Here is a 12,683-nt window from a genome sequence, read left to right on the forward strand (position 1 = left end):
TACCTGGCCCTGGTCAGTACCTCCACACCACACCACATGGGAAGTCCTCTCTATCTCCTCCCTACTCAATTTCTCTCTGTCTCTACCCAATAAATAAAATAAAATAAAATACCTCCTAGATCACCAGGGTCTCTGCTGAGCACACTTTCCCTCTCCGTTTACTGCACTGTGTGACGTTCTGCTCCAGAGTTAACACCCGTGTGTGTTTTGGTCGCTACCGTAGAGCAGAAATCCCATCTCCTCCGAGTAATCATATCCCCAGCGCCTGTGAGAGCTTCCCGGCTACATGGGCACCCCCCTCAGAGCCGCCCTCCCCAACCCAGCACACTCTCACAAGCGTCTCCACACTCCCCCGGACCCTCCAAACCCACAGGAGACCCCGTCTCTGAGGCCTCAGCTGGCTCTTCCTGCATCTGGCTGTGAGGACAGAGGTGGAAAAGTGGGCAGAGACTAGTGTGAGCTCAGGACTGAGCACCAATGACAGCATCTTCCAAGGCCTTCTGAGCTACTTAAATTCCCTGCCAGCTCCACAGGTCCTTGGCATCCCCTGGGCAGAAGAGGCTGAATATTTCTTCTTTCCTTCCTTCTTTCCTTTGCTTAATACTTTTATTTGTTATTGGGTAGAGATAGAGAGAACTTGAGAGGGGAGAGGGAGATAGAGAGGGGGAGAGACAGACAGACATCCACAGCCCTGCTTAAACACTCGTGAAGCTTTTTCCCCCTGAGGTTGTGGACAGGGTCTCGAACCCAAGTCCTTGCACACTGTAATGTGTGTGCTTAACCAGGTGCTCCGCCACCTGGCTCCAGAGCTGAATGCTTCTCTCTCCCAGCACCACCATTTTGGAAGGACCAGTGGTGCCTGTGTCAGCTTAGCCGAGAGCAACAGAACATCCCTTGACTGGGGAGCAGCTTCTGTAAAATGTCTCTGGGGCACGGGAGATAGCATAACGGTTATGCAAGCAGACTCTCTTGCCTGAGGTTCCACAGTGCCAGGTTCAATCCCCAGCAGGGCTCTGACAGAAGAAAAAAAAAGGCCTACAGGAGTCCAAGATGCCTTCACTACTGCACAGCAGCTGGGTGGCACAGAGAATTAATGCCATGTAGCTGATCCCGTGGAAGCTGAAGTTAGAGCCAGAACCTCTCTACTAGGGGGGAGGACCAGTGGATCAGAAGGTGAGAGCCTTTGTTTATCTGAATAAGAGAATAAGACTGATTCCAAAGCTCTTCTCTTAACCTGAAACAGAGCTTCGTAATATCACTGTGTTAGGTCAATGTGAGAATTTTTTTATTTTAATTTTTATCTATTGACAAAAAAATATTGACAAGACCATAGGATAAGAGGGGTACAATTCCACACAATTCTCACCACCAAAACTCTGTATCCCATCCCCTTCCTTGATAGTTTTTCTATTCTTTATCCCTCTGGGAGCATGGACCCAGGATCATTATGTGAGAATTTTTAAAAACTCCACACAGCACTGAGCATAAGAGAAGTCCTCAGAGGGGCTCCCACAGAGTAAGGGTAAGTGCTGATGTTCAATTTCTGTTCTGTGTGTGTGTGTGTGTGTGTGTGTGTGTGTGTGTGTGTGTGTGTGTGACTGTGGTGGTCACAGTGTGAAATGTATTTCTTCTCTCAGAATGAAAACTATCTTTCACATTCATGATGCAGATTCCTTACCACCTGTAACCCCAGGCAAATCAGGCTCAGAGAAATGAAGGCTCAAAGGCTCTCCCTCATGGCCACACAGCCATGGTCATAAACTTCTCTGAGAGTGGTATCTCTGGGAGAGATAGCTTAGCTGGTGGAGTGCAGGACTTGCATGTCAAAGGAACCTGGTTTAATCCCTGGCAGCAAATGTTCCAGAGGCATGCATGCTCTGTTCTCTCTCTCTCTCTCTCTCTCCCTCTCCCTCTCCCTCTCCCTCTCCCTCTCCCTCTCCCTCTCCCTCTCTCCCTCCCTCCCTCTCTCTCTCTCACTCTCCTCTTACCCTTATGAAGTAAGGCTTTTTAAAAAAAAAAAAAAAAAAGAACTTCTCTAAGCAGGAAAACCCAAAAGTAATATAACCACATCTCAAGCCTTTAGGGGAAGTTCAGGTAAAATAAATGTTTGTGGAACAGGCTCAAACATCTTTTTTTAATTAGTGATTTAATCTTTTTTTAATGGTTCTTTTCAGTTTATTGCATGAAGGAGTTACACTAGTCCAAGTTAAAAGCAGACCCCAAATGGTTATATTATATAAGCTGTGAGGTTTTTAAACTTGTGACAAGGGACAGAAGGGAAATTCTACTCATTGCAAGAAAATCCACTCTTAAGCTTCAGTGAGCCTAAAGCACTGAAAACCCATGAACCTTCAGCTGCTCATCCTTAGCCAGTCCCATCCCAACAAGGAACTGGCATGGCGTTTTCTTGCGCTGGTCCCCCTGTAGCTGAATTACTTCTCCACATTCTGGATGCTCAATTACAGTACCATTGCAGGCACATGGCTTCTTAAACGCCTTCACTAGTTTCTTTTTATCGTAATCATCAGCCATCCCTTGGACAGTAGTAAGGGTCTTCCTGCCGTTTCTCTGTTGAATTCTTACATGGATATAATCCTCAGTGCCAGCAGGAAGCGGGTCATCACCCTTACTTGCATCAGCAAAGGGGTCGAAAGAGTGGAAGTTCTGGAAAGTGGACAGGCTGGCGGGCAGGCGGGTGGACGGGCAGGCAGGGCGGGGGGATGGAGCGTCGGGAAGCGAGGGGGCTCAAGGGGGAGGCCGCTTAGTCCTTGGCAGCTCAGTGACTCAGTGATTTAATCTTGATTTACAAAGTTATAAGGTAACAGGGAGACAATTCCATACTGTTCCCACCACCAGAGGTCTGTGTCCCCAATCCCTCCATTGGATGCTACAGCAATTCTCTCTCTTTTTTAAAATGAATCTTCTCTAAAGATTTAAAAAAATATTTATTTATTTATTCCCTTTTGTCGCCCTTGTTGTTTTTTGTTGTTGTTGTAGTTATTATTGATGTTGTTGTTGTTAGATGGGACGGAGAGAAATAGAGAGAGGAGGGGAAGACAGAGAGGGGGAGAGAAAGACAGACACCTGCAGACCTGCTTCACCGCCTGTGAAGCGACTCCTCTGCAGGTGGGGAGCCGGGGGCTCGAACCGGGATCCTTATACTGGTCCTTGAGCTTTGCACCATGTGTGTTTAACCCGCTGCACTACCGCCCAACTCCCTAACAATTCTCTTAAGTTTGCAGATATGGGTTAACTATTATTTCTACAACTATCTGCCTATATTTTCAGATATTTGTCCATCTGTTTTTTCTATGGCCCTATTTCCTTTCCCTTTCTTTGTCATACCTATACCTGTTATTACGTCCAAATGTCCTCCCCTTTTTCCTCCTCTCTCTCTGAGTCCTGTTGGAGCTGGGGTTCAGAGCCCTCTGGTCATCTAACCCCTAACATTTCTCCCCCTCTGGGGGTATGCACCAAAATTCTTTGTGGGGTGCAGAAGGCGAGAGTTCTGCTTTCTGTAATTGCTTCTCTGCTGGACATGGGCGTTGGCAGGTGGACCCATACCCCTGACCTGGGCTCAAATATTCCTCAATTTACCTCTTTCAACACAAGTGCCGACTTGACTTCCCAGAACAGAAGCAGGAAGCTTTAGAGCTTCCTGAAGTTACCGGGGAGACAGGACGCCCTCAAAGGAGACTTGCTGAAGCAGCTGGGTCAGTGGCAGCCTTAGCATGAATTGCAAGCACAAACCACTTATAAAAAGTAGCTTTTAGGGGCCGGGTAGTGGCATACCCAGTTGAGTGCACATAGCTCTATGCAGAAGGACTTGCTCAAGGACCCAGGTTTGAGCCCCTCATCCCCACCTGCAGGGAAAAAGCTTCACGAGTGTTGAAACAGGGTTGTGGGGGTCTCTCTCTTTCCCTCTCTATCTCCCCTTCCCCTCTGCATTTCTCTCTGTCTTATCAAAATAAAATTTAAGAGGAAAAAAATGGTCGCTGGGAGTGGTGGATTTGTAGCACCAGCACCAAGCCCCAAAAATATCCCCAGAAAAAAAAAGTAGGGAGTCGGGCGGTGGCTCAGCGGGTTAAGTACACGTGGCACAAAGCGCAAGGACCGGCTTAAGGATGCCAGTTCAAGCCCAGCTCCCCACCTGCAGGGAAGCAGGTCTGCAGGTGTCTGTCTTTCTCTCCCCCTCTCTGTCTTCCCCCTCCTCTCTCCATTTCTCTGTGTCCTATCCAACGACAATGACATCAATAACAACAGTATTAACAATGTTAACCAACAAGGGCAACATAAGGGAAAATAAATAAATAAATAAATATTTAAAAAAATTAAGTAGCTTTTATTACTTTTTTTCCATCAAGGTCACCCAGAAAGTTTTGTTTTATTTGTCTTGCTTGGGCATTAGTCCTAAGATCTGAAAGGGACTAGATTCTAAACCTAGCTACATATTAACTTCTTGTTTGATTTTGGCAAGTCCCTCCCCCCTTTATTGAATGGCTAATGGTTTACAGCGCAGTTTTTTTTTTAAAGTAGCTTTTATGTAAGTGAGCAGATATAAGAAAAAAAAAAAGGAAAGAAAGCACAATACAAGGTTGGGGAAGCAATATACTGGCTCTGCAAAAGACTCTCCTGCCTGAGGCTCTGAGGCCCCAGGTTCAATCCCCAGAACCACCATCAGCCAGAGCTGAGCAGAGCTCTGGTCTCTCTGTGTCTCTCATTGATGCATAAATAAAACATTTCTAAAGCACAACACAAAACTGAAATGTTTTTAAATTGAAATACAGGGCGCCCTTTGTAAATAATCATATTTTTTTTCCTCCAGGGTTATCGCTGGGTGCCTGCAAAACAACTTTACTGCTCCTGGAGACCACTTTCTTCCATTTTCGTTGCCCTTGTTGTCATTTGTTGTAATTATTGTTGCCATTGTTGGATAGGACAGAGAGAAATGGAGAGAGGAAGAGAAGATAGAGAGGGGGAGAGAAAGACACCTGCAGACCTGCTTTACTGCTTGTAAAGTGACCCCCCTGCAGATGAGGAGCCGGGGGTTCGAACAGGGATCCTTAAGCCTGTCCTTGTGCTTCACGCCACATGCGCTTAATCTGTTGCGCTACCGCCCGGCCTCCTTAAGTAAACATTTTAAGGACATGGCTCTGTATTCAAAGACCCCTGTGCCTTCCCAATTCAGCTCCCCACCCCTAAGACATACCCACAACCCCCGAGAGTCCAGAAGACAGAGCATGATGGTTCTGCAAACAAATGTTCCTGCCTGAGGCTCTGAGGTTCTGTGCTGGGCCCACAGCACCATCTGCCAGAGCTGAGCAGGGCTCTGGTTTGAAGACTAGTAGACATTTAAGCTCAGCCCCCACCACACACAACCAAGGACACTTTGGGGCAGGGGTTTCTCTCTGTCCTTCCACACCACCTCCTGCTTCTGCCTGTTTCTCTCTCTTTCTCCCTGATAAAGTCAGACTGGGGTGATGAAACCCTGGAGGTGACAAAAATAAGTGAGTAGCTAACTAACTAAACACTACCCTGAATTTGGGTCTCATCCTCTTGATCTGTATTTTTATTATTTTATTTATTGAATAGAGACAGCCAGAAATCAAGGGCTAGGGGGAGGTAGAGAGGAACAGAGACAGATAAATGTATTTTTTTTTTACCACATGACTTAGTATCTCTCATCACAATGTGCCTTAAATTTTCTGCATCATTTGAATTGTATATACATGGAATTATCCACTGTTTGCGACCTTAAGGAAAAATTTCTCTGTGTCACTCAAAAGTGTGTCTCTGAGATGAGTCTTTGATGACATTCTATGTCACACTGTCCTGCTCCATTGATCAGAGACATCACAGTGACCAAGTCTAGTACTGGGCACTTGAGATGTCTATAGATTCTTTTCTTTTTTTTCCATCTTGCTGGTAGAAAAAAAAAAAGGTTCCAGTGACCATTCATCTGGAACCTATGTTTGTATACTGAACTCTGGGCATAAGAGCTGGCAGGATGGTTGGTGCATCTTCCTTTCTCTCCCCATCCTCTCTCAATTTCTCTCTGTCCTATTTAATAAAAATTAGAAAGAAAACAAAAATGGGGGGCCAGCGGTAGCCCAGTGGGTTAAGCACACGTGGCCCAAAGCACAAGGACCGGTGTAAGGATCCTGGTTTGAGCCCCCGGCTCCCCACCTGCAGGGGCGTCACTTCACAAGTGGTGAAGCAGGTCTGCAGGTGTCTGTCTTTCTCTCCCCTTCTTTGTTTTCCCCTCCTCTCTCCATTTCTCTCTGTCCTACCCAACAATGACATCAGTAACAATAATAATAATAATAATAACCACAGCAACAATAAAACAACAAGGGCCACAAAGGGGAAAAAAAGTCTCCAGGAGCAGTGGATTCATGGTGCAGGCACCGAAGCCCCAGCAATAACCCAGGAGGCAGAAAGAAAGAAAGAAAGAAAGGAAGGAAGGAAGAAAGAGAGAAAGAAAAAAAATTGGGGGCTGAGTGGTGGCATATCTGGCTGAGCGCACATGTTACAAGGCGCAAGGACCCAGGTTTGAGCCCCGGTCCCCACCTGCAGGGGGAAAGCTTTGCAAGTGGTGAAGCAGTGCAGCAGGTGTCTCTCTATCTCTCTCTCTCTCTACCTTCCCTCTTGATTTCTGGCTGTCTCTATCCAATAAATAAAGATAATAAAACATTTTAAAAGAAAGAAAATAAAAGTGGCCACCAGGAGCAGCGGATTTGTAGTGCCAGCGCCGAGTGTCAGAGATAACAGCGGAGGCATAAAAGCAAACCTTAATTTTATTTCTTTCATGTGACAGAGAAAGCTCTCACAGGAGAGAGAAAGAGAAGCCAGGTGCCCTCCAGTGCAGGTGGTGCTGGGGATCTGAACAAGAACCTCACGCCTGCAAGTTCAGATGCCCTCTGGCAGCTTGACAGTTACCCCACCACCCCCCATAAATAAATGAATGATGTGGGAGCTGGGAGGTAGTGCACAGGATAAAGTGCACATACTGCCATGCTCAGGACCCAGGTTCCAGGCTGCGCTCCCCACCTGCAGGAGGGAAGCTTCACAGGCAATGAAGCAGGGCTGCAGGTGTCTCTCTCCCTCTCCCTTCTCAATTTTTCTCTGCCCTATCCAGTAAAATAGAAAAAGAACAAGAAAATAAATAAGAACAGAAGGGAAACACAAAGCAGAAGTTGGACTGGAGTTGGTGCATTGCACCAAAGTAAAGGACTCTGGGATGGCGGGGGCAGGGTTCAGGTCCTGGAACATGATGGTGGAGGGGGACCCAGGTGGGGGTTTGTCGTTTTCGACGGGTTATGTTGTTTTCGCCGGGCTGGCTTCACGGGCAGGTAACAGACGACCAGGGACTCATAGTTGAGCTGTAGGCAGTATCTCTTTATTCATGCAGGACGCAGCACAATCTAAGACGAGCTAAGCTGAACTCAAGGTACAGTACTCTAAAACTCACAATGCTATCTTTATATATACTTGCCAAGTAGGGTGAAAACAGGGTGTGACATAGAGAGGGTGGAGAGAAAAGTGACTGGTGACAATCAGAGTGTGACAAGGAGAGGATCAGGGTGTGACAAGGATGGGGGGTGGAGCAAAAACATATCATGAAACAGTGGGGATTGAACCAATGCCCTGGAGGGAGGTACTTGTTAACAGCGGTTATATAAATAGAATGAAGTGGTTATGTAAATAGAATAGTGTTAAGCAGGGGGGATTTAAACCAAATGAAACAGAAGGGGTCTCATGCATACCAACAGGGGTTAGAGGATTATGTGGAAAACTGAGAAATATTATGCACGTATGAACTACTGTATTTTTTTATTTTTATTGATCTAATTATGAAAGATAAGTCTGTTGTATAAGAGGGGTACAATTCCACACAATCCTCACCCCCAGAGTTCTGCATCCCATCCCCTCCATTGGAAGCTTCCCTATTGTTTTATTTTTTTAATTTTTATTTATAAAATGGAAACACTGACAAGATCATAGGACAAGAGGGGTACAGTTCCACACAGTTTCCACCCCCAGAGCTCCCTATCACATCCCCTCCCCTGATAGCTTTCCTATTCTTTATCCCTCTGGGAGCATGGACCCAGGGTCATTGAGGGTCGCAGAAGGTGGGAGGTCTGGCTTCTGTAATTGCTTCCCCGCTGAGCATGGGCGTGGACTGGTCGGTCCATACTCCCTGTCTGCCTCTCTCTTTCCCTAGTGGGGTGGGGCTCTGAGTAAGTGGAGCTCCAGGACACATAGTAGGGTCGTCTGCCCTAGGAAGTCTGGTTGGCATCATGGTAGCATCTGGAACCTGGTGGCTGAAAAAGAGTTAAGAGAGAAAGCAGAACAGATTGTTGACTAATCATGAACCTAAAGGCAAGAATATTGCAGATGAAGATTTGGGGTCTCTGTTTTGGAAATAGTTAGTAGGTCTATTTTAGGTATATTCCAAGGGGCCCATGACCTTACTAGTCTTTTCCTGAGTCTGACATTTGATATGCAGGTGGACCCAAGTCACTGTCTGGGGAGATGATGTCATGGCTGGAAAAAGGGCTAGAAAGCTGGATCAGAGAAGGCAGTATCTCCCAAATATGGGAAATGTGTGTAAATATTGTTGACTACAAACCCCATTGATTTGATCTGGGGTCCATATTCAGCTTAGGAGCCTATGTAACCTCTGCATCCCCGTAGGTCTGAGCTCACATTCTGTGGTCATGAGTAGGAATGTTCCAGGTTGCACCAATTTCAGGACCCATCTTCCTCGGATGGTAGGTAGAATGTATTATCCAACCTCCCCTTTGGAGAATGGAACAGTCCCCACCCTTGTTGATCCATATTGAGGGCAAGGTCCTACAGGGACCCACAAAGGGGTTCATTATGTTGTTCCTGATGGAGATGACTAATGACAGTGGTGAGAGGTATCTGTTAGAGGTCTAGGCCCATCATGTCTGTGTGGGAATCTCAGAACTGCCTGACTAGGACCCCAGGTGATGGGGTGGCCTGATAGTGACTAAAGAGTCATTGTTAAAGTATGCCAGTCTCTTGCCAGTATTCAGCTTTTGCAGTCCTTGCTTTGATAAGGTTAGCTTTGGAGTGACTGAGAGACATATAATAGGAAGCAGGGGAGGAGGGTATCTAAGTCTAAGTAGACACTATTTCTTTAGGAACTTCATGGTGTCTTTTTAGATCTTTCTACTTGCTTGCTTCATTTATTGATTCTCTGCAAACTATTGTGCACTTTTGCTTCCTGGTATATATTTTGCCGTAATTTATGGATGCATGTGAACATAAGCCCTATCTCATAGGACCTGGTCTATATCTATGTTTTGGGGCTTTGTTAGGAAGTGAACCACCTGAAATGGAATTAGAGAATCCTATGAGAAAGGAAAGGTCTCACCAGAGTAATGAGGCTGAGGGTTGACATTCCACACCTGATGTCTCTGGACACAGTCTGAAGTGAAGCATGCTGAGGTGGTACTCATTGCGTTGATTAGGTTGGTATCAGCAGATGCAATATCATTTGGTATGAATTGAGAGAAGCATACAAGAAAGTGAGCCTCATCCTAGAGGTTCCAAGACTGGGAGAAACAGAGGCTCTATAGAGGAAGCAGGAGGTTCCAGCTGTCTTGGGGTTTAAGAAGGCAATAGATAGTTATTGCTATAGTCAAATTATTTGGCAATTGGGTTAACTTTGAAAATCCCATTGTTAGGGTTTTCTGTATCGTACACATTCTCACCATAATTTATGTTCTTTGATGTTATTTATATATAGCTGTATCTTATAAAGTAACGCAACCGGTTGCTTCTGTTCTCCCTGATCTAAACTTTTAGGACAGTCAACATTTCAAAGAACAAGTCATTGTTAGCAATGTATTAACAATTTGAGCCCATTGTTAAAATTCAGTCTGATCACAAATTTGAAGTCTTAAGTGCTTAGATTAAAGGAACATTCTCAGCCTATGGTCTATGCATCAAAAAGTTTGAAACATTCAATCAGTTTTTCCCCTCTCGTATTAATTAGATATTGATTTATGAGGCTACAAGTTAATAGGATTGTACCTCAACACCATTCCTACCACCAAAGGACTGTGTCCTGTCCTCCCCCCATTGTTTATCCCTCCGTGAGCATGGACCCAGGATCATTATGGGGTGCAGAAGGTGGAAGGTCTGGCTTCTGTAATTGCTTCTTAGCTCATCAACTGTAAACTCACTAATCCCCCAGTAAAGAAAACAATAGCAGAAAAAAAATAGATAATATTGTTTTAACTGTTTCTTTTCTTTGAAAAAAATACTCATTTATAGGTTTGGGAAGACAGCACAGTGGTTCTGCAAAAAAAAAAAAAGACTTTCCTGCCTGAGGCTCTGAGGTCCCAGGTTCAATCCCCAGCTCCACCATCAGTCAGAGCTGAGCAGGGCTCTGGTCTTTCTCTCTGTATTTCTCTCTCATTAGAATAAATATATATTTAAAACTTCATTTATTATTATTTTTAATCTGATAGGACTCAGAGACATTGAGGGGCAAGGGAGAGCTGAAGAAGGAGAGAGAAAGAGACCCTGTGTGGTGACTCCTAGCTTCCTGCTCACTTCCCGGCTCTGTAGTTCTCTCCTGTTCCTGGGCTCTAATCATCGCACCCACAGCTGACTTCCACCAGCTCCAGTGCCCCGACCGCATGGACTTTTCTTCTTCCTTGGCCATTTTATTTCTGCTTGAAGCACAGTCTCCAAAAGCCTGTCTCTTTCTTTTGATGGAGACCTCCATGGAGGTGAGCAACACGACCAGGGTCCAGGCCTTCATCCTGCTGGGCTTGTCCACCAGGCCAGACCTCAGGGGCGTCCTGTTTGTGGTCTTCCTGACGCTCTACCAGCTCACCCTGCTGGAGAACTCGCTCATCATCTACCTCGTCTGCTCCCACAGCGAGCTCCACAAGCCCATGTACTTCTTCCTGGGCAACCTCAGCTGCTTGGAGATGAGCTACGTGTCCGTGACCATGCCCAGCCTGCTCGTGGGGCTGTGGGCTGGGCCCTTCCACGTGCCCTTCACCGCCTGCATGACCCAGCTCTTCTTCTTCATGTCTCTCCTTGGAACCAAGTGCACGCTGCTGGCCTCCATGGCCTATGACCGCTACGTGGCCATCTGCCGCCCACTACACTACCCACTGCTCATGAGGCCGCGCGTCTGCCTGGGCCTGGCCCTGACCTCCTGGCTCGGGGGGCTGGTGGTGTCCATTATCAAGACCGCCTGTATTGCCAGCTTGTCCTACTGTGGCCCCAACGTCCTCAACCACTTCTTCTGTGACGTGTCACCCCTGCTCAACCTGTCCTGCACCCACGTGGCCCTGACCGAGCTGGTGGACTTCATCTCCGCCATCGTCATCTTCTGTGGGACTCTGCTGGTGGCCCTGGGCTCCTACGTGGCCATCGGGAGAGCCGTGCTGCGCATGCCCTCGGCCGCCACCCGGCACAAGGCCTTCTCCACCTGCGCCTCCCACCTGCTGGTGGTGGGCATCTTCTACTCAGCTACCATCTTCATCTACGCCCGCCCCAGCCGCATCGAGGCCATGGACCTCAACAAGGTGCTGTCGGTCATCTACACGGTGGTCACGCCCTTGTGCAGCCCCGTCATCTACTGTCTGCGCAACAGGGAGGTGCGGGCAGTGCTGCGCAGGGCTCTGCTCCGGCCCCGAGTGTCCACGGCCTGGGCTGGTGTCCCCGCCTCCTTCCACGGCCACGCACACAGGCAGAGAGGAACCTGGAAGAAAATACGTGTGTGGCTTGAATTGTGTTATCTTTATTGACTGGGTGAAGACAGCCTGAAATCGAGACACCGGCAGCCTTGCTTCACCACTGGCAAAGCTTTCCCCCAGCAGGTGGGCACCTGGGGATCCAACTGGGGTCCTCGACGTTGGAACACGTACGCTCAGCCAGGCGCGCCACCAGCCGGCCGCCAGTTTCCAGCTCTCTCATGGTCACTCACCGCAACCAGCATCGCAGCTGACTTTCTCTTTTCTGTACAGAGAGTGCAGTTTGTTTCGGTTGTCAACAGACATGGGACAGAAGTGTCAGATTCTCACTGAGGAGGAGGAGGAGAAGGAGGAGGAGGAGGAGGAAGAGGAGGAAGAAGAGGAGGAGGACAGGACAAGGAGGAGGAGGAGGAGGAACCACCTGCCCCCTACCAAAGCCCTTGGGTGACAGCAGAAGAAAGCCCTGTGTGTGTTGGGAGGAGGGGGAGGAGGGACGTGGCTGCCAATTGCACTTCTCTTTAACTAAGAAGTGAAATCTTGCTTTTCTCTTTAAATCTTAACTCTTGAGGGGGCTGATAGAATAAAAATCAATGCTGACAGACAGAAAATGAAATGTGAAAAATGGTTATGCAGAAATTAAAAGGGATGAAATTGTCTCCTTTGGGATAAAGGGAATGGAACTGGAGGTGATGCTAGTGAAGCAAGTCAGGGGTGAAGGGCAGCTACAGGACGGCTTCGTCCTTTCTGTGGCCAACAAACCATTGAACATACAATTGTAAAAAAAAAAAAAAAAAGTCTACCAAATTTCGAGACTATGAGAGAACCATGGTAGCTGTCTATGGGTGTGGGGATGGGGACACAGACCTTTGGTGATGGGAGTGGTGAAATAGATTAACAAATATCAAACCCATTCTTTTCTTAGAGTCAGAAAATTTG

The 12,683-nt window shown here is 47.1% G+C and overlaps 2 protein-coding genes across 2 annotated transcripts; one reads left to right on the plus strand and one right to left on the minus strand.

Annotated features, from left to right (window-relative positions):
* Window positions 1-2,160: 2,160 nt before the first annotated feature.
* On the minus strand, window positions 2,161-10,702 carry LOC103127280 (eukaryotic translation initiation factor 1-like). Its single transcript, XM_060184122.1, has 2 exons — window positions 10,639-10,702; window positions 2,161-2,744 (listed from the first exon to the last, which is right to left on the minus strand). The coding sequence occupies exons 1-2, from the start codon at window positions 10,700-10,702 to the stop codon at window positions 2,326-2,328; spliced, it is 483 nt and encodes a 160-aa protein (XP_060040105.1). The 3' UTR covers window positions 2,161-2,325.
* Window positions 10,703-10,743: 41 nt separating this feature from the next.
* Window positions 10,744-11,801, plus strand: LOC103127279 (olfactory receptor 6Z7-like). Its single transcript, XM_007538175.3, has one exon. It carries the CDS (start codon window positions 10,752-10,754, stop codon window positions 11,799-11,801), a length of 1,050 nt encoding a protein of 349 aa, XP_007538237.3. The 5' UTR covers window positions 10,744-10,751.
* The last annotated feature ends 882 nt before the right edge of the window (window positions 11,802-12,683 follow it).

This window comes from Erinaceus europaeus, unplaced genomic scaffold, assembly GCF_950295315.1.
Source record: "Erinaceus europaeus unplaced genomic scaffold, mEriEur2.1 scaffold_748, whole genome shotgun sequence".
Lineage (NCBI taxonomy): Eukaryota > Metazoa > Chordata > Mammalia > Eulipotyphla > Erinaceidae > Erinaceus > Erinaceus europaeus.